Source organism: Psilocybe cubensis, chromosome 4 (genome assembly GCF_017499595.1).
Source record: "Psilocybe cubensis strain MGC-MH-2018 chromosome 4, whole genome shotgun sequence".
NCBI classification, from domain to species: Eukaryota; Fungi; Basidiomycota; class Agaricomycetes; order Agaricales; family Agrocybaceae; genus Psilocybe; species Psilocybe cubensis.
Genome location: NC_063002.1, coordinates 3,940,579 through 3,959,794, shown reverse-complemented (window position 1 = coordinate 3,959,794; position 19,216 = coordinate 3,940,579). Strand labels below are relative to the sequence as shown.

Below are 19,216 nucleotides of genomic sequence, written 5' to 3'. Positions count from 1 at the left end.
TACTGAACACACAAATGATTCACTTCATGTAGTGACTACCCCATGAAAACGATAATCCGAATCGGCAGCATTGAATCCAAAAAAACAATCAACAGATCGCGGTGCCACCCAGATAACACTAGTGCCCAGACTCAGAGAGAGTAAGAAATTCCTCTCCAAAAGACACCGACACTCAAGACGGTTTAAATAAGAGTGAAGTGGGAACCTGACAATAAAACGCAGTATAGATGGCCATGAGAGCGTAATGTAGGATGTGCAGGCTGTGCAGGCGATGAATGGGGCATGCCTGAGTAGCTGCGACCATGCATTCTATGTAAAATGCGGATGCGGCGGATAGAGGGCATGAAAGAAAAGATGTTTATCATTTGAAAACCAGAACTTTGAACACTGGATCAAATGACGTGGAATAGCAGAAGTGAGCGAAGAGAAGGAAGTAACATAAAAGACCACGTACGTGTACAATAGTACCTTCAAATATGCAACTGATCCAACTTCCCATTACAACCCAGACCCAACATATAACAGCGACAGAAAAAGGGAAGGAGCAAATCAAGAACCGCCATCAGATAGTTTCAGCCCGTCCCTATGTTGTTAACAAGGTATGTGGTGCCAAACGGACGATGTCAACACCGCCTGCTGCCTCGTCGAAACGAGACGCGGCTGGTTCAACTCGCTGCACCAGACAGTATCATCATAAGCGGTTATTGATTGTGGAAGAATCAAAGGAAACAGGATGAGGAATTGCCAGCTTTTATTTTGGAGAAAACTTATTCTCTCACGATCACGAGAGCAGCCAGCTACCCTAATTCCCGGCCAACTCTCTAGGTTGGATTGCGCAGTTATTCCGAATACAAAAACCTTTGAATCGACATGTATATAAATTGACAAAATCGAGTCATATAACTATTGTTGTAACATTCATTGGCAGTCAAACAGTAGATATTGTGGCACTCAATCCAAGATCGTACATGCCGCGCTTGCCGAATGTACGTGGAAAAGCGGGTTAGCTCGGCTGGTCTTTGTGCGTGAAGGGTCAATGAAGTGATATTGCCATACATTTGTGGATATATTTCACTTTTAGTATATGTAAAATGAATATGGATATGTATTAAGCACGATATCTTGACTTATGAAGATAGGTTGCTTCTCTTGTTGGTATCATATCGCCAATTTGGATAGACAGCTGAGTTCTACTGAGTTCTCACGCTCGACCGGCCATCACGGCACGCACATATCACCGCTCAGTGAAATCGTCGTTTTTTGGGACAGGTGAGAGACACCGGGAAGCATAATTATACGTATGTATCTTTTAAACCTGCTATGTATACCACATGTTTCAGTATCCGTAACATAATTTATATATTTGGAACCATTTGAACAGTAATCGGGAAGGTTTTCTTCATAGTTGGGATGCCCAAAGTGCTCAAAAAAATGCATGTGGATTTAATCCCTTTCATAGTAGATAATATACGGGACTTGACCGGTGACCTTTTATATACTGTGTTCAATCTTTTAACAATAAACTTCTTGATTACCACGTCTATGATCCCACAGCCGGAAAAGTTGTGGTTTCCCTTTCACATGATCCATCTAAAAGATCCCATATTCCATATATGCCCTGTTGTGGCTATAAAGACAATGATTTCAGACCATCTGACTGGCTAACGGGGCTTGAAAGCTTCTTGTGCTTACTAAACTGTGACAACGATCTGGACCACCAAAGGCAGGGTGTTATTTTGAAAGACTTCCGTTCATTCGGTAACACCAAGAATTACCTGTGGGGCAGGGTTACTGTGTGAGCGGCAGTCGATCAAACACACTGCCAGGTGTTTTCCTCAATGAATTCCTTTGAATTCGCCTCAGTCTTGGTGGTTTAATATAGGAATTTTTCTAAGCCTCAAGGAGAGGATCTGTTTGGTGGAATGAAGAAACCCATTACATGGGCGGGGTTAACATTGGTTTGGGGCTAGGTGAGCTTGATCATAATATGTTTTCTCTATATCTAACTGTTTACTAGATAACGAGCATTACAGAGTACTTGTCGGGATAGATGAAAGCGATGGAGAGATGTAGTTCGACAAAATTCAGTTTACAGATGACGAGAACGAGGGAAATGAAGGGGACGATGTACTGATATAGAGCTAACGTGACAGTCTCAATTTCAGACATGATCTCTGATAGAAACTGCTTTATAGGGTCTAGTACATCTATACAACTGCCAAAAAATGTTATTAAATGGTTCTGTGAAGGGGATTGAACTTTTTACGACGTTATTGGGTTGCGCGCGATGTTTTTTTTTTTTTTTTTTTTTTTTTTGGTGGAGCGTTATCGGCTGGTCGGCAGCGACCTAGTCATTGCCTTGCAGCCCGCTTGTGTTTTTCGAGGGATTACACCTCGATGTCAGTAGAACAGTATTTAAATATATGGAAATCACCGAGAAGAAATGCATTTAAGCACTTAGTGTGGGACTCTAATCCGGCCCGTTATAACGGCGTTTTCAGGTGATGGGCGTGTGGTAGGTCGTCCTACCTCTGGCTCTGCCATCATCCTTAACTGGATCAATACCCACTAAAACTCCTCTGCTGTCCTTGATCCATTCCCACGGGAGCTTCGTCTCATTTTTCAGTGTGCCCCTCCATGTTTCCTGCACCATCCAGGTTGCGCGCGATTAAAAGTAAACATTTTACACCAAGTCCCACGGGCGGGCCGCTGATATTTTGACTCCTATCTAACTCCGACAAGAGTTGAAACGGTGCACAAGCTGCGCGGGAGCACCACATCCCTGATTTTTCCATGGATGCTCTCTATATGCACACCACGTAGCGGAAAAATTGTGTACATATAGTATACTACTATAGATGACCTGATCTTATCAAATTCTAACTATTTTTTGGCGGCTCCAGGTGCACAGGGTCTTTGCTTGCCGAGAGTTTGCCAAGCGTGCACGGCTTGACAACCCGATGATGTTTGGCAACGGCTTTTGAGGCTTGACAGTCTCGCTTTCCATACCAACGAAGGCAATCGATTATCGTGTCCCAAAATACAAGCAATTTTGTCCATGATAGAAGTTCTTAAATCTTTCGATCTGCCAATCTACTATTGTTTAATGATTAATAATTTACCTTATGAAATCCTGTGGCCTATTGACCGATAATCTCGTTCGCATTTAAGCACGTACTAAATGGCCTCTGAAGCACGGTGCTTCTGGGACTCTCTGAAGTCATAAAAAAGGCCTTATTTATGTCAAGGATTTTAGTAATGGACTTCTTATGCAGTTTATATAATGTACTGGCTCACACTTAATATACCGTACCATAGACATTCGTACGTAATAGTGAAGGAATAGACTCAACAACAGGGTATATCCAAATCATGGTTGTACCTAAAGACTAGCTTGCGCCCACAGACAATAACTACCACACTATTATACATATTCTAGCTACGAGTCATAGCTTGGACAGGGTTTCAATAAATGAACTACTTCTCCATGCACATCTTCCCTCTGAGCTTGGTCACCTAAGCTTGTGTATGATGGTGGAATGTCTACTACTACCACCTGCCCCTCTGGCCGAAAAGGTAATAACCCACTGTCCTCATGTACTCGGGTAACAACTCGAACGAGTGCCAATGATGCTGGTAAAGGTGACAAAGCTCTCTGGGTTTCCACTAGCGCGCCGGCCTGTGCTTGTGATTCCCCAGGGATACTGAAGCTTGTATTCTTAGAAACCTCGCCATCCGAGTCTTCGTTAAGTAGTGAAACAGCAGAATAATCGAGGAATGGAACAATTGCCATCGCAACAGGACCAGGATCAATACTGTAAGAGGAAAAGCGCTTTGATTTCAGGCGACGTTGTCTCCTCCGGTAAAGCAAGAATCCTATGAAGCATAACAGTGCGACCACGATGCAGACAGATATTGAAATTGCAATGACTGGTATTCGTGAAATACCCCCTCTGGGCGATGCTTTATGATGTGCAATTGGTGGTATACGAGTCGTAGGAGACGGTTGTGGAACCATAGATGACGACGATTGCCCTGGTGGAGGGGGGTCGACGCTCAGAATTCTTTGTGCGCCGGTCACAAGGAGGGATGATAGAGAGAGTGGGGTAGTGGTGCTATTTCCGTGATAGACAATCTTAATGCTGTGGTCTCCAGGCGGTACTTGGTGGGTTTGAAATATTGTCTGCCCCTTTATGGTATTTAGTACTGACGTTGCTAAATTATTGACTGTAAAATTGGCGGGGTCTCCGCCATCTATGGAATATGATGCCATAGCTGGTATGTGCGAATCATTTATTCCATTTCCACCCAGTCCAGCAACTGATGTACCTAACGTTGAAATAAGTATAGGAAAATAACCATTAAGAAAATAAGGAGCGCACCTGTAAAATTGAATGTATAGGGAGCATCTGATGTTGTTATGTTGAATAAATAAGGGTTTTCCCAATCCTCCGGATGAGCCTCGTTATTCCCTCCGTATCCGCCATTGCTATGAAATATATACTCCATAACCCCCGTCGTCATTTCCTCCGGTTTTGAAAACCCTGCAGGGGCGAATCTGGCGAAATCAAATGAGACTGGGTTGTCTTCGGTCCCATTGACTGTAACTCTCAGACTGTATATTGTACCTGACACCCATCCCACAGACTGATAATATCCGACACAGAAGCGAAAACGTGGCTGTTCCCGAGGAGCAGCTCTTACTCCAAACGTTGGTGACCAATTAGAAACTGGAACTGTTGAAACACCATACAGTGAACCATTATACGGTATATCTGATGCAAGACGTGCATCTTCTACGTCTGGGTGGTCAACCCATACATCTGGAGACGATGAGAGTCCCCACAGGTCGATTTCATTTCCTGAATTTCCTATTGAATTTAATGATAAAAAGATAGGAGCAGTAAATCTAACCTTGAAATGTTATTGTAAAAAATGCCCGTTGGAAAGTGGTATGAACTGTGTTGTTGAACGGCCTGCCGTTAACTGTGTAATTCAGGGAGGAAGTATCCGTCACCCATTTTCCCTCCTCGTAAACGACGCTGGGATCGCTATCGTCGATAATAACGGTGTCGGGGAGAGACATCTAGACAGTTATGTCTATAGACTACCGAAAACGTTTGGAAAAGGCAAGAAAGGTGTTGACGTTCATAATGGAAACTTTGGGATTGTGATCACTTATATGCCGACGTAGTCAAGCACAGGTGAATCTAAAACATCAATCATCGTAAGTAACAACATACTTTGTGAGAAACCAGATTTTACTGATACGCCTACTATCATCAACACCAGACGTTCTTATTGACCATCAGCGGTATTTTTGACTCAATATATGATGAGAAGACCGTTGCCTTTGTCCAAGATCGATTCCCCACCACAACCATTTCGTATTGAGGAGGTAGTATCCGCTTTCACATATCTCATATGAAAGCAATCATTGTTCAAGGGTATGTATAGGGAAAAGTTCTCTCAGTCTAACGTACAAAGTCCGGCTACAGAATGTTATTTATGGGTATGATGTACAACAATGTTCGAATTTGATTCTGAGCGATAAATTAACTTTGAGAGATGGGGTACCTGAGAAGTGGTTAACAACAAACTTTGAAAACAAGAAAGCTGAGGCGCGTGCACAAGTATAGCTTAGGCGGTCATAGTGCCAAGTGGTATGGTGACTATTTCAACTTTTGAATGTTGAGTGGAGGATATGCGCAACAGGTATGCAGATAATATGTGCTATCCGCACTGTGACTTTGGGTATAAGTGAGAAAGTCTTCCGTGATGCCATATTTCAGTTTGAAAAGTAGATAATCCAGCCATTGGCGCCACCAGTAGGCTTGAAGCCTGCAAATTTAGTTCTGCGGCCCAGTGCATCAATGCGCCTGACCCCAGCGCCGTGCACCGCAGGATTCAAATTGTGATTTCTAGCATGCAACACATTATGTGTGGTTCTTTGATTTGCTGACGTTGCTTCTATATCCACAGATTGGAGATGGTAGTGAATGTGGCTGATTATATCCCACATCGTCAGCGCATGATGTGTGTGAATTCTTAGGGTCCAGTAAGGGAAACCTTCAAAATGTACATCCATGTAAGTGATACTAGGATTAAAACCTGAAAACTGTAGATTCTTCGGTGCAAACTTTGGCAAAGGACGGGCAAAGTCGATGCATAGGCGCGAGTCTTGCAGGGAGGGATGAAGATAGAGGTGAGGTGACCGCTCAGGTAAATGAGTCGGATAACCCAGATGGGAAAGGCCTACATCGGGTATCAATCGATCAGCCAATGTTGAACTTTTCATTTCGGGAAAGATCAACATCACCTTGTACACCAACAGGTGGATTTACCAAAGTCGTCGTCGACGCCGTAGACAGTGAAGGCCCTGGATATCGCGTATAACTATACGACGACGAGGCCTCTGGCGGCAATGCGTGCCCTCCATTGACGAGGGTTGCTTGAGAGCCCCACGGCGATGGGACACTCGTCGTCGACCCCGACGGGCCTAAGCTGACACTGGACACACTGCCGAATGGTGTCTTGCCCCTATCGACTCCCCAGGACTGAGAGGAGGAATCACAATCAGAATATCCTGAGGCGGAAGCAGTACCCCAGGAACTACTAGACGACAGGGTCCACGCGGAAGATACCCCGACGTTGGTGGAATGATTCATGATGATGCGATATGTATGGGACGACTGTGGGCTAGCGGGTGGTGTAGGCTGTGAGAGGGATACAGGGTGCTAGGCGGCGGGATTGCCTGTGTGAGTCATATCCGTCGGGATGCGCTCTTATAGGGCGCAGTTGTTTGACCGACATCAACAAAATGGGCCCTATTTGGCGCAGGGCGGGGTTTCTGGTCGGGGCGGCATACCGCCCTCTTACTGTTCTAGGCCTACCGTAGTGTCGGGTATCTCTTCGAGTCCACATATGAGTCACAATCCCATTCGAATATGGTTCATGTTTCCCGAGTAAGGTTGACAAACAAAGGCGGGAACGTACAAATTCTGCCCATTTATGGGCAAAGCGGAGGTTCTCAGTCCGCGTCCATACCTTTTTCGGTAATAAGGTACGGGGTTGTCGTAATGTTCGAATATGATGCGTCGCCAGTCCTTGGCCAGATGACAGGAAACCTGAACCAAGAAAAGATGGAAGCATTGTGACCTGCGCTGATGGGATCTGCTAGCATTGTTGCCACTGAGAATTAGTTATTTCAAAACATGGTCGAACCTCAAAGCAGCTTTGGGCAACAATATCAGGCCTCTTCCAAACCTATTCTCTGGGATGCAGTAACCATAAAAGCGGATATTGGCTGATCTGGGCGTGGGCGCCGAGCGCTCAGAATTGGAAAAGAGGCTAGAATTTTTTTCCGCCAAAAATAGCCTAGGCATTTGCTGTATGTTCATTTTCTGAAATGGCAATTTTGCGTTTTGTGGGTTGCTGGACGATATCATTGGAGCATCGGTTGATCTTCTTACTCTAGACACTATCGGTTTACACATACAAGGAACCTACTAAGTAGACTAACTTATATATGACGCGTTGTATCTATCTACGCGGATTGCACGATATGAGTGGTTAGTTGAACCACGGTTTACTATGACGCGTTTGGGGCTGGGTCATGTGATGGGAATAAATGTCTCAAGATGATTTTTCTCACGGTAACTCACCAATTGGCAGCTCTGTGCCTTCAACGCCATCGCTCTCTTCAACATGGTAAAACTTGGGGGTCTGATTGTATTTAAGTTCATAGAGTATGATACATCGCGCACACACTTCTAACGACTGGGGAGCAGTGCTCCTCTTCTCTATATCGAGTCTAAGGTCAGTGATCGCGTTCTACTTGATGATGTCATTTCAAATTCCTCCGACATCCAACTCGTATGGTAGCTTTGATTGTGTGACTGGATCTCACTCCTCTCCCAAATTTCTCATCACAAATTTTTTCATGTATTTTGTTGAATAGAAATTTGATATTGATCCTGGTTCTGGGAAATGTAGAAATGGATCACCAATAGGTGCAAGTTTGACGGCATTGAAGAACGTATAATTGGCGCGGGAATCCTGTAACCGATATCACCATGAAACGATATAAAAGACACGGGCGGTCAGACTGTCGTGTTGCAACACCCCTGTCAAAGTATGGAGTATGCATTAGAAGAACTTCATCGACAATCATCGAATCCCTCTGGTGTTCAAGTTCACAGGAGAGAACGAAATGTACAATCACCAGCTGCAGATGGTAATAAAGCAGACCTACATGAACAACGCGATCAACTTGACTTCCAATCGCTTGTAATGCCCCATTCTGCTCCGCCAGTTGACGAGGTTGCCGCCCTCTTCTTGTTTCTCATATAACTATCCAGTCCGATTGATGATTACACTTTCATGATAGGGATGGGGTGCATGGTTGTTCTGCTTCTCCGCTTTTGCTTTTGAAGTTTGTATCTGGGGTTGGAACAACACGTACGGGATCTTTCAAGGTAGGCAGGATAGTACCTTGGGGCTGTTTATATACTGACTTTATGATGTATTGGGAAGAATACTACTCATCGAACCCGCCTTTCAACAAGTCGTCTGCAGCTGCAATATCAACCATTGGGACCGCGTCCCTCGGTATTCAATTTATAGAGCTGGTGTTTATAATTATATGTGTGTAACTGGGGAAGCTCTGCAAGCAATAAAATTGACTAAGTCTCTCTAGTGTATCAGCGATACCCCGAGTTTGCAAGGCCTGGGATGTACTTATCGCTCTTCATTTGCATCGCAGCGCTCTTGTTATCTAGCTTTGCGACCAAGGTATATATTCCCAACCATATCAGACACATACACCCTCATGCTCCTGAAATCAGACATGGCATATGATCGTACTGCAGGGGGTTGTTTTCGGTATCAGCGCCGGATTTCTTTACTCTCCCGTCATGGTGTGGCTGCCCGAATGGTTCATCAACAGACGTGGCCTTGCCACAGGAATCATATTCTGTGGCTCGGGAGTAGGAGGCTTTATTTTCCCGCTTATGATGGGATACCTGCTAGAACATGTAGGATTTAGATGGACTCTGAGGTATGTCGATCACCGAAGTCTACCTGACAGGAGAATGATTGCACCATAGGATATGGGCGCTTACCTTTGGAGTATGCTTGGTCATTGCGCTGATAGGACTCAAGCCGAGAGTACCAATACGCAGGCCGAGCGAAGAACATCCTCGCCAACCTTGGCTTCCAAGTGACTTATCGCTTCTGAAGAACCCAGTACTCTTCGTGGTTGTGCGTGGGCGGTCAGTAATTGACCAGCGGTTATGCTGATAGAAATTTATATAGATTGGAATAACAATTGTCCAGGCACTAGGTTTCTTTCCTGTCAGTTTATTCATACCAACATACACCTCGTCTCTGTCGTCAGCAGTGCTTCCGTCTCGATTGGTTCTGGCTCTATTCAACGCAGCATCTGTACTTTTCCTCATCCTCTTCGGGAGGTTCTCTGACTCATATCCATATGCATACGTCATAATGGCCAGTGGTATTGGTTGTGCCTTAGCGGCCTTTGTGTTCTGGGGGTTCGCATCGTCGCTCGCATGGATATTTGCATTTGCAACGGTGTTCGGTGGGTTTGTGAGTGATTAAATCTCTAACGGTGTCTTCATTTGTACGCTTTCATATTCATCAGTGCTCTTCAGGGAGGCGCATTTCCAGGTATATGGCCAGCGGCGGCGTCAGAGATAGGTGGAAACCATAACCATATCACGAACATTGCATTTGGATGCTTCACCGGTGTAGAGGGAGTGATGTCCATTGTGGGCCCCATCATCGCTGCCTCGCTTCGCAACAGTAGCGACAAGTCGAAAGCGACCTATGGCGGATTTGGGTTTAGGAAGGTCGAATTGTTTGTCGGTACGCCGATCCTATCCGCTTTATCACTGTCAGCGTGATAATTTACGTTGGATTTCCAGGATGTATGGGGGTAGGAACCATGCTGGGCGGTGTTATTTTGCTTTTCATTTCGACTTCGAAGAGAAAGGTCAAAGTATGATTGATTCTATACGGGTATTGAAAATTTCGCCATGAATATTGGTGACCAAAAACGCGAGTGGTATCTGCAGGTGTTGAAGGTTTTCAGTCCGATCCTGAAATGGCTCGAATCATGATAGAGGCACCATTACAGGATAATCCACATTTGTACTGTAGCATACTACCTTTAGCCATTAAAGCCCTCTCTACAAAATTTTTATGCATTATGTCAAGTCTTTCCTGAGTATTTCGTTAGTTGTTACCTTTCGTGCAAGCACGATTGCCACTCGACCTCCTTATTACAGACTCCGGTTTTTGAACACGAGGAAGAACCGCCTGTTACACAAGCTGAGGCGCTGTCGCCCTGTGTTACCTTAAATCTTACGGGAAAACTGCTACAAATGCTGCGTGCATCCAATCCGAGATGAGATGAGCCCTACGGTTTGTGACGGAAGTAGGACAGTCTGGTGTACCATCACTGGTATGCAGTGAGAAACCCAGCACATATCCATGTATTGATGTCAGCTAGATACCAGATATACCACATTAGTAATTGGAATATGGGAACGGAAGGATAATTGATGATAGAAGTAGAAATGTGCGTTGTGAATTTAGCATGTAACAAGTGTAAGAATTTTTAAGTAGTCAATATGTGATTCAGCTATAGTCGATGAATGTTCGAAACAGGGACATACGTTAACATGGATTTCGATCTGTCCAGGACATCCGCATATACGACTATGACCCTTGACTTCCAGTCAACCGAGCACATAGATGGGGAGTGGGGATCGGCAAGAAGTTCACATTGCGAGATTCATTTTACGAAAAGATTAACATACAGTGGGATAAGAGATACTGAGAAGACATACATCCCTGCAAGCCTCGAAACCCGATGTTGGACGGCCGATATGTGCCATTGCGTACGCAATAACCATGCCGATAACGTTCCATTCAGCCATAAAGATGACCTTATCTTGCATCGCTTGTTGGAGGGGGGGTGTAAAGTTGGCGGTAGCACATAAGCTTACCGACACGGCAAGCAACGACCAACCCATGCCTAAAGTAGACAGTCATCCCATAAATCTCGTTCTGTAACCCCAACGCAGAAAAGAAGGGCACAAACCTAGCCGATTATGTACCAGGCGGATGTTAACCGAGCGATGATCTTGGGATTGTCTTTCTATGAATAAAACTAAATGATTAACAATAATAAACCCCGTACAGACTCCAGAACACCCACAAGTTTGCCGTGTTGTGCTGACTGGGCTCAATCTCATTTGGGAAAGTACAAGCACAAGCGAGAACTTTTGGTCCCATTTCGTACCAGATTATGATCAAAATCCCGAGAAACGCGCATAAACACTCATCGCTTGGATGTTGTGTCCGTTACCCTTCTTTCTTACAAGTAGCGAAACAGAACGAGCAGAAAAGTGTAGGATAACCGAAAATCGAAGAGGAGCATTGTTAATCATCATGGGTTCATGATTGGCAGAGTTGCGATGCCGTCCGTCTTCAGAGTTGGGTAGATGGTGTACCAATCGCTCCTGTGGATTATACGGAGGGTCCTTTCGCTTATTACTCGTATATAGTTAAATTTTGTCAGAGACCTGCTTTGAAAAATGCACTCGACACTCCGCATGCAGATGTAGTTTCGTGACGGACTCGATAGACATCTAGGAGATTATTGAACTGAATTGCCTAAACACGATGGACCAAAAAGGAATTTATATTGTCGGTGGAGAACAGCATCGACAGTGGCATCCATGATAAGCAGCTGTGCAAAGATCGAGTTACAGACATACCATTGCAGGGACGTACAAGTCCGCGAGTTTTCACCACATTGAACACCGTACACTTAGTTTCTATCTACCGTTCAAACCGGAAGACCGCGGACGGGAATTTTCATTGAACTGGCGGTGGAGAAGTGAGTACTGATAATGATACATTGCACAACATCAAGACATACCCAATTTAAGTGTTTATGATCGCTACTCCGGTCATGGGGGATCAAGTAGATCCATCGAAGCAACACCACATGGGAATAAAATTGAAAATGGATATTCGGATGAATTTGATCAAGAGGTTAAACATTAGGATAGTCGAGGATGCAGAAACACACGTGGAAAACCGACGGATATTGAATCGCAGGTGTCAGGTCACGGATCAACAAAAGTCAGGTATATGTCGTGTGAGCTGGTATGGTGCGCAGTCGCAAGCGAATGAAAGAGGATTCATGAAAATGGCTGTATTTTCCCGAAAACCTGATATTTGTGATGAGCTTTTAATATCCGAAGACTTCATAGAAATGGATTGTCGAAGTTTCCATAGGTCATCCCAGTAATGTAAGATCCTTGAGAGAATACTTGGATGGTGATATATATATCGTATGCGGAAAGCTTCGTATGTTTTGCTCGAAGATACGTTCAGTAATTAGTGTTCTGCGGCAAGACAACATGGATAGCAATTAGATCATTCCCTGCTGAGTTGTAAGAACTTTCGGAAGAAATTCATCTTTAGGAGGGCTTACCTATTATACACTATTGGAGTTGGGGTATTAGCTTTTCTCTAGGAACGGAATACGCGTCAGGAACACCGTTTGCGCTCTGCAGCACAATGAAATACGTACCTATATTACATTTTAACCGTTCAGATTCCCATAATAGTTACGATGACTTCGTGGGCTGAGATGGTGGGGGTGGGATGGGGTCAACAAGAGGGTTTTCCTCTCTTGCCTGCTGCAATAGTGCGTCCAATCCACGGTTCTTGACTGCAACCTGTATCCAAAGAGGTGTCACCTTGGAATCGAAAAAGAGATAAAATTGCAACTCTCGCACCTGTATGCAAGATTTATATTCCTCCCAAACCTTTCCGCACTTTTGATTGAATTCGTCGGCCTTTTTCTTGGAGTATGCAGCACGCGTCTCTGGTGATTGGCCGGCAGCAACAGCGGGTTCCAAGTATCCTTCAAACCATGAGTTAAAGCATGAGTCGTATTTTTGTTTCAGAGGCGTGCATTCTGGGGAGAGGCTTTGGGACATGACGGAATTGGATCGAGGACTAGCAAAATCGCTGACGTTTTCGGCGTGCGCGGACTTTGAAAAAGTTAACGGAGGTGCTTGCACGCCCAACCAAACACGTAAGTATGATCCGCCAACTTTGACAATCATGTTCGCTTGCCATTTGTATCCGTTGTTCAACCAAAAAAATTTGGTTGACACTCGTGAAGTCAGGACTCAGACATAGCTGACGATTGCTTTAATTAACTCTCAAGGTATATTGTTTTCAACTTATCATCATTTCGTAATTTGTGGGCCAATTTATATGGTATTTTGACGTCCAACAGACCGAACCAATCGTACCAATCGTAAAATTATTGACGTGATGGTAGATCGATTATATAGACGTCCAGTGGGATAGAATTATTCGGTGCGCAGTGGTGTATCGCATATTTAAATGTCACGGATACTTCTCGGAGACTACCTCTGAGGAGTCTGAGCATTCCCAAAGCTCTCCTCCTCAAGTTCTATCTCGCGACTGCCTTGGATAAGATCGCATGCCTGACAGCAGAAAGGGGCGCAACAGTCACTAGTGGTGCTTCCGCGAATGTTGTAGCGGTTGCGGATATTGCGACGCGTTTCGATCTGCGAGTCAGTTGATACATTCGTCAGGTATCAGCAGGTACACATGCATGACTAAGGATTCGTACCTGAAGGATCCAGCCCATATCACAAGCCACTTCGATGAGTGCATAGAGCACGCTGTCTCCTTCAGCAACAATTCTTCGTCTTTCTGGATCCGGTACGCCGTTTACGTTAAGGTATTGGAGGCGTCGCCTGTTTTGACCGTGAGCCAAGCAGGGACACCAGCACGCAAGGCAGCCTTTCAACAAGAATTAGGATATAAATCTTCTAAGAACAAATCGAGGAATTACACTTGTTCATGTCACCGAAGCAATCCAAAAGGCCAAAGCTCCAGTCTCGTTTCCCCTCATTGTCAAGGGGGAGATTCAACGCGTTTCTGTTCCCCCCACCAGGAATGACCATCTGAGGCACAGCCTGAGGCTGAGTCGTCTAGAAGATGATGTTGAAATGTCAGCAAAAAGAGCTCTTTTTTGAAAAACAGAGGCATAGAGACTTACAACGTTGCCTTTCTCTGCGTTAGACATGGCGATCGTAAGGAAGGAAACCTGAAACGCACTTCACAATACACCCTGCTAGTTCTTTTATATCGGAGCTACCAAGATATATATCATTACTACAGCTTACATATGACAGCGCCCTTGAATTTGACGCGCTAAGTGTGATTTTCGTGCCGTAATTTTAAACGCTCAGGTGGGGTTGTCGGGTGAAGGTGGCCAATATTTAATCATTTCGGCGGGTACCCATATCCTTCAAAGTTGTATAGAGAACAATGCATAAAGACACTCACAAAAGCGCTTGAATGAGACCTAATTGGGGTCATTCGAAGAGTGAAATCTGGTGTAATTGCCCTCCTACAATATGCAATAAGTTGCGCTGGGCATCAAAGTGCCGTTAACAGTGGAGCTCGGCTTAGTCTAATTAAAAAAGGTCTGGATCTTCGGTTGAACGTGACCACTGGACGATAGTGAGGTTAATCTAATCTAATCAGTACATAGCTTAGTCAAACCCTACTCTTATCAGTTAGCTATGAGGAGATTTACCAAATGGCGTTCCAGGCTTGTCAGACTACTATCACCACCGCATGCACAGTGGACGCCGCGGGGCACAATGCTGAAGATGTTCTCAGGCAGACGTTACTCCTCTTCGTCCGCAACGTTCTCCTTGTCCATTACCCCCTCTAACTTCCCCATCGCTCGCGAATTGACGCTGACTTTTGCATCGCTCTCGTAATGACACTTGAAATCGAGAGATATACCCTCAGCACACTAACCTATGGAGTTCCTTTGACATGCCCGATGAAGAGGTACATGCGTAAAATTGACCTGAAAACCCCCATTCCTGAAGGACCTGGCGTAATCTTGTTACTTGCACATGGTGCTGGCTTCTGTGAGTGGCGTCTCTTTTTCATTCTTCATTATAACCACTAACCATTCTTCTAAATTTTAGTTAAAGAAACCTGGGAACCCACCATAGAAGACCTTTTTGAACTAGATAAGGGAATGGTTGTTCATGAAGCATGGGCACTCGACTGCCAGAATCATGGAGAAGGGTGTACTCTAAACGAGGACGTTTTATCCCGTAAACCAGGCATACTGAGTACGTTTCCCTTCAACTATGACGTGGCAGTTTGCTGATCTATCTTCCCCTTGAAAGCGATATGGGACTATGCGGACGCGTTTTCGGCACTTTATAGATCTGGCCTACTTGATCCCATGCGACAAGGCCATAAAATCTTTATATGTGGACATTCCGCGGGATCCGTTGCTGTGTATGCTTCACATTATCTCCCATTATTTCATTAATGTGAACTATAATTTTTCCTAAAGGGCACTCTCGACCTCCTTTTTTAACCCGCCATCCAGCATTCCGTTTGCAGGTGTCATTCTCGTCGATCCACCAATGTGGGGGACAGAGAAGGAAGGCCAATTTTCGGACATGTACAAGATGGTGGAGACTATGACCCCTATCAGACGAGATACTTGGAAGAGCCATGACGCTGCTGTCAAATCGATAAAGGGGAGCCTCCCCTTTGCAATGTGGGATGAACGGGTTCTTGATACCTATATAGTGCGCACTACACTTGGTGATTATTTCCGTCTAACAGCTGATATCGCAAAAGAAATACGGTCTTCGACCTCTTCCAACAGCGTTTTACCCCGACAAACAATCTGGCGTTACATTGACGACTCACAGACAGGAAGAGAATATTGCATTTACAGGATATCAATTCATCCGTGATGCGGTGAACCAGCTTAATATCATCTGTAGACACGTCCCTGTCCATTTGATTTACGGAGACAGAAATGACATGTTGTAAGCAATTTGACCGACCCATTTCGTGAGATAGTATTACTGACTCAAGGTATTCAGTGAAAGAGATATTCAAGATTCGTTGATAAATCCTCAAGAGGGAAGAACCTTTGCATCAGTCGCGCGAATAGAGGGCGCAGGTCATCTTGTACGAGTACTTCTAAATGGGTTCCCGGGTATAAGGATACTGATTCGACCAAATGTCTCTTTCTTTTGGCAGGTTGTACAGGAGGCACCTTCCGCATTAGCTGCAGCACTCTTGGCCGCAGTTGTGACGAAAGATCGAACCTTGTCAAGCAAACTGTAGATACAGATATAATGCGATGTAACCCAGTCGATTCTATATTCTTGTATCTACTAGGTTAACCAAAACTCGTTAACCGCTGTATCATGAATATCCTTTTTTTAGCAGAGATGATACCGAGTTTGTGCCAAATACTAAACAAAGGTCTTAAGCAATATGTATCCTCGTCACTTTGACACTGACGTATGGCAATTAACATCTCAGTAACAATGGACGAGGCTGCATCCCACGCTATCCCACGACATGATCGGGAAATCCCCAAGCTTGACTTTTGACATTGCACGACGATCGGTCGCATGGAAGATGATTAACCGCTTCAACCGCGGCAAAGGGGAGTAAATCGTCGCTTGCCGCGACCTGAGCGCTCCCGCTCTGTGCCCCAACCTGCCAGGCAAAGTTTGACGCCGTTTTCTATCTATAAATCGCGTATTCGCCAAAGTGCGATGCTTTCCGAAATAAATGTCAGGGGCAGTGGGGTGCGTTGTAAGAATCTACCTATGTACGAGCACTTAATTCTTCATGTTATGCGGCGTTACTCGACGTCAGGAATCGTCAAACGAGAGTCAGGTGTGAATGGAAGTTCTACGCGATAGCGCCGACGCTCACAGCGAGTATGAACCTACTCATCTGGGGGAAGCTTGATAATGGGGAGAAGTTACCGATATTCTGGCCCAAGGATCGACGAAATTTCCATTGCAACGCATTAACTCAGGCCAGCGCTAAAAACCAACCTCCTAAGCGCTAGCGACGACCATCCGGCTTAGTGAGCCGGTCGGCAAATCAATCGTCGAAGCCGCATATGTCGGCGCCATCGTCATTTAGCTGGAAGAAAAAGGAATAAATTATAAGGTAGCCTCAAGACCTCCAATGTGATTACATGCCGAATCGGTGGAATTGCGATTATATTTGTGAGGGGGGTGTCAAGTTACAAGTATAGGTTCCTGCTAGAATCAAAACTCCGGCTGGAAGCATGCGACAATCATCTCAGAGCAACAATACTTCCCTGTCATACTACTAATAACCTTAAGTACATAAGCAGTCATTCATGCAAAAAGTGATATTGGTCCGAATTTCCTGTTTTATGCCAGCGAGGGGTTTGTCTCCATGCGTATAAAATTAAGGTAACAGGCTTCTCCATTTAGCAGCAACACATAAGGGATGATTTTCTTTGAGCTTCGAGACGTTCGAACATCTTGTCATTACCCTCGAGCCCGACGAATGGCGTTACAGACAAAACTGGATGATTTAACAAGTGATGTGGTCCAAAATTGAATTGGCCTCCTGCCATCTTTCCTAGAGTGTTCCAAAACAGATTGAAGGTCACAAACACAGAACAGTCTGTATTCTTAACTCTTAAAGCATTTTGATGGTTACATCGAACCAATCGACGAAGCTTTAGATAGAGTTTGACATGACCAGTATCACATTATTTGTAAAGTTATCATTGGGCAAAGCTTCCAGTGTAATGGCAAAAGGCTGACGAGACGAGATTATGTTTTGCTAGAATATTATCCTAGCGAGCGTATTCATTGAAGCTTTAGAACGATATTCTCGGAGACTTCTCTGTTGTTTATCTCTTGGGAAATCCCCAAGACTTGTCCGCGCCATGATAGCTCCGATCCAAGCAGCAGATCATTGATCTAGGGTCGCGTGCTATCGTATATAGATTTCACCCCTTTTGAATTGAACGTCTTAAGCGTCGATCACCGTCGGTTACGAATGGATCCGAAGCGCCTGAATAATCAACTCTGAGTAAGTAAGATGACATTATCTACAAACCTGTATAACGCAAATTAGCCTAAGTACTCTGGCTTTAAGTATAAGTTATATATAACCAAACCTCTTCTAAAAGTAGCTCATCTTCAGATTCGGAAAAACATTACTTGAAAGCACACTAGAGATAATGTGATGGCAGAGATGGAGTATCATAATTTGGAAGAAGTGAAAATCCTCGGAATAGAATGCAGATTTTCACAAAGACATATCAGTACTCTCATGAACGCACATGGTTTCTGAGCCTGTATCGATTGTTGTTGATGCAAATGTAAAGTCTCCTTGCTTCTCAGGGGTATGTCGGTGTCACCAGAATAACTCAAGGGAAATTAATGACGTGAATCCTGGGAGAAGGTATTGCCTCCGAAGCCCCTAGCAGCATCACTGATAGATCAAAGGTCGAAGCGCCTGGGTCAACTGGGGAACATGTGAAGTTATTGGAAAGAAGCATAGATTACTAAGACGGTTTGGACTTACAACTGTTCCTTCATTGGCGGAATAAACTAGTTTTTTGTTCTCATGTTCCAAAAAGCATAATAACGGCACACAACAGAATGTTTTGATGTTCTGCATATAGGCAAAATATGGCCGTAGCTTTCTTCATCAGACGCTACTCAGATGTCAATGGCAATCATGTGTGCAGATAATTGTATCTAAATCGAAATTTAAACTTTCAAATAGAGAATAGATAGACCCAGCGATCCAATACGTTGTGTGACGATCTTTGGGCGACGATAATCCAAAGATCAGTGTTGAAATGGCCTTCCTGAAAACGTAAAATTTCTATATTATTGGATATAGTCAAAGGGAAGTAGATAGCTCAAGGGAGATGGATCTATTAGACGCTTAAAGCTGGTCGTGCAATAACGTTGGTGAAGCCTTGACGCCCGAGAAGTTTAAGAAAAAGATAATAGAATTAAAATGTTCCGTTCTTTTCGACAAAATTTGTGCCCATTGGTCGATTAAGAGTGTGAGCGCCCATCTACTAATGCTCGGCGCTAAAGAGATATCAGCTGACCGCAGATAGATTCCATATATCGGGGGAGTCAAAAATGTAAAAGCACCCCCAGCCTATGTAGCGGTCAAAAAATATAAAAACGTCGTGAGTCGCAACCCATTTGCCGTCAATGTAAGATGGAACTTCCAGAAATCCTTGGCGTCTGACCCCAAAAAAAGCTTTACTACT

General features: G+C 44.4%; 6 protein-coding genes across 6 annotated transcripts; 2 read left to right on the top strand and 4 right to left on the bottom strand.

The window, feature by feature from the left end:
- Positions 1–3,439: 3,439 nt before the first annotated feature.
- On the bottom strand, positions 3,440–5,086 carry JR316_0005447 (uncharacterized protein; the record flags this gene model as incomplete). The annotated part of the gene is made up of 3 exons (XM_047891205.1): positions 3,440–4,329; positions 4,383–4,862; positions 4,915–5,086. 3 exons carry the CDS (start codon positions 5,084–5,086, stop codon positions 3,440–3,442), a joined length of 1,542 nt encoding a protein of 513 aa, XP_047750966.1.
- Positions 5,087–5,788: 702 nt separating this feature from the next.
- JR316_0005446 (uncharacterized protein) lies at positions 5,789–6,668 on the bottom strand (the record flags this gene model as incomplete). The annotated part of the gene is made up of 2 exons (XM_047891204.1): positions 5,789–5,921; positions 6,292–6,668. 2 exons carry the CDS (start codon positions 6,666–6,668, stop codon positions 5,789–5,791), a joined length of 510 nt encoding a protein of 169 aa, XP_047750965.1.
- A 1,468-nt stretch (positions 6,669–8,136) lies between these two features.
- JR316_0005445 (MFS transporter asaE) lies at positions 8,137–9,923 on the top strand (the record flags this gene model as incomplete). Its single annotated transcript, XM_047891203.1, has 8 exons — positions 8,137–8,322; positions 8,390–8,477; positions 8,536–8,646; positions 8,699–8,793; positions 8,847–9,058; positions 9,108–9,261; positions 9,316–9,606; positions 9,672–9,923. 8 exons carry the CDS (start codon positions 8,137–8,139, stop codon positions 9,921–9,923), a joined length of 1,389 nt encoding a protein of 462 aa, XP_047750964.1.
- A 2,742-nt stretch (positions 9,924–12,665) lies between these two features.
- Positions 12,666–13,040, bottom strand: JR316_0005444 (uncharacterized protein; the record flags this gene model as incomplete). Its single annotated transcript, XM_047891202.1, has 2 exons — positions 12,666–12,776; positions 12,837–13,040. The coding sequence occupies 2 exons, from the start codon at positions 13,038–13,040 to the stop codon at positions 12,666–12,668; spliced, it is 315 nt and encodes a 104-aa protein (XP_047750963.1).
- A 438-nt stretch (positions 13,041–13,478) lies between these two features.
- On the bottom strand, positions 13,479–14,167 carry JR316_0005443 (Protein PLANT CADMIUM RESISTANCE 2; the record flags this gene model as incomplete). Its single annotated transcript, XM_047891201.1, has 4 exons — positions 13,479–13,643; positions 13,709–13,881; positions 13,934–14,072; positions 14,141–14,167. The coding sequence occupies 4 exons, from the start codon at positions 14,165–14,167 to the stop codon at positions 13,479–13,481; spliced, it is 504 nt and encodes a 167-aa protein (XP_047750962.1).
- A 705-nt stretch (positions 14,168–14,872) lies between these two features.
- JR316_0005442 (Abhydrolase domain-containing protein mpaH) lies at positions 14,873–16,260 on the top strand (the record flags this gene model as incomplete). Its single annotated transcript, XM_047891200.1, has 7 exons — positions 14,873–15,029; positions 15,090–15,239; positions 15,297–15,411; positions 15,470–15,710; positions 15,763–15,956; positions 16,014–16,101; positions 16,174–16,260. The coding sequence occupies 7 exons, from the start codon at positions 14,873–14,875 to the stop codon at positions 16,258–16,260; spliced, it is 1,032 nt and encodes a 343-aa protein (XP_047750961.1).
- Between the last annotated feature and the right edge of the window lie 2,956 nt (positions 16,261–19,216).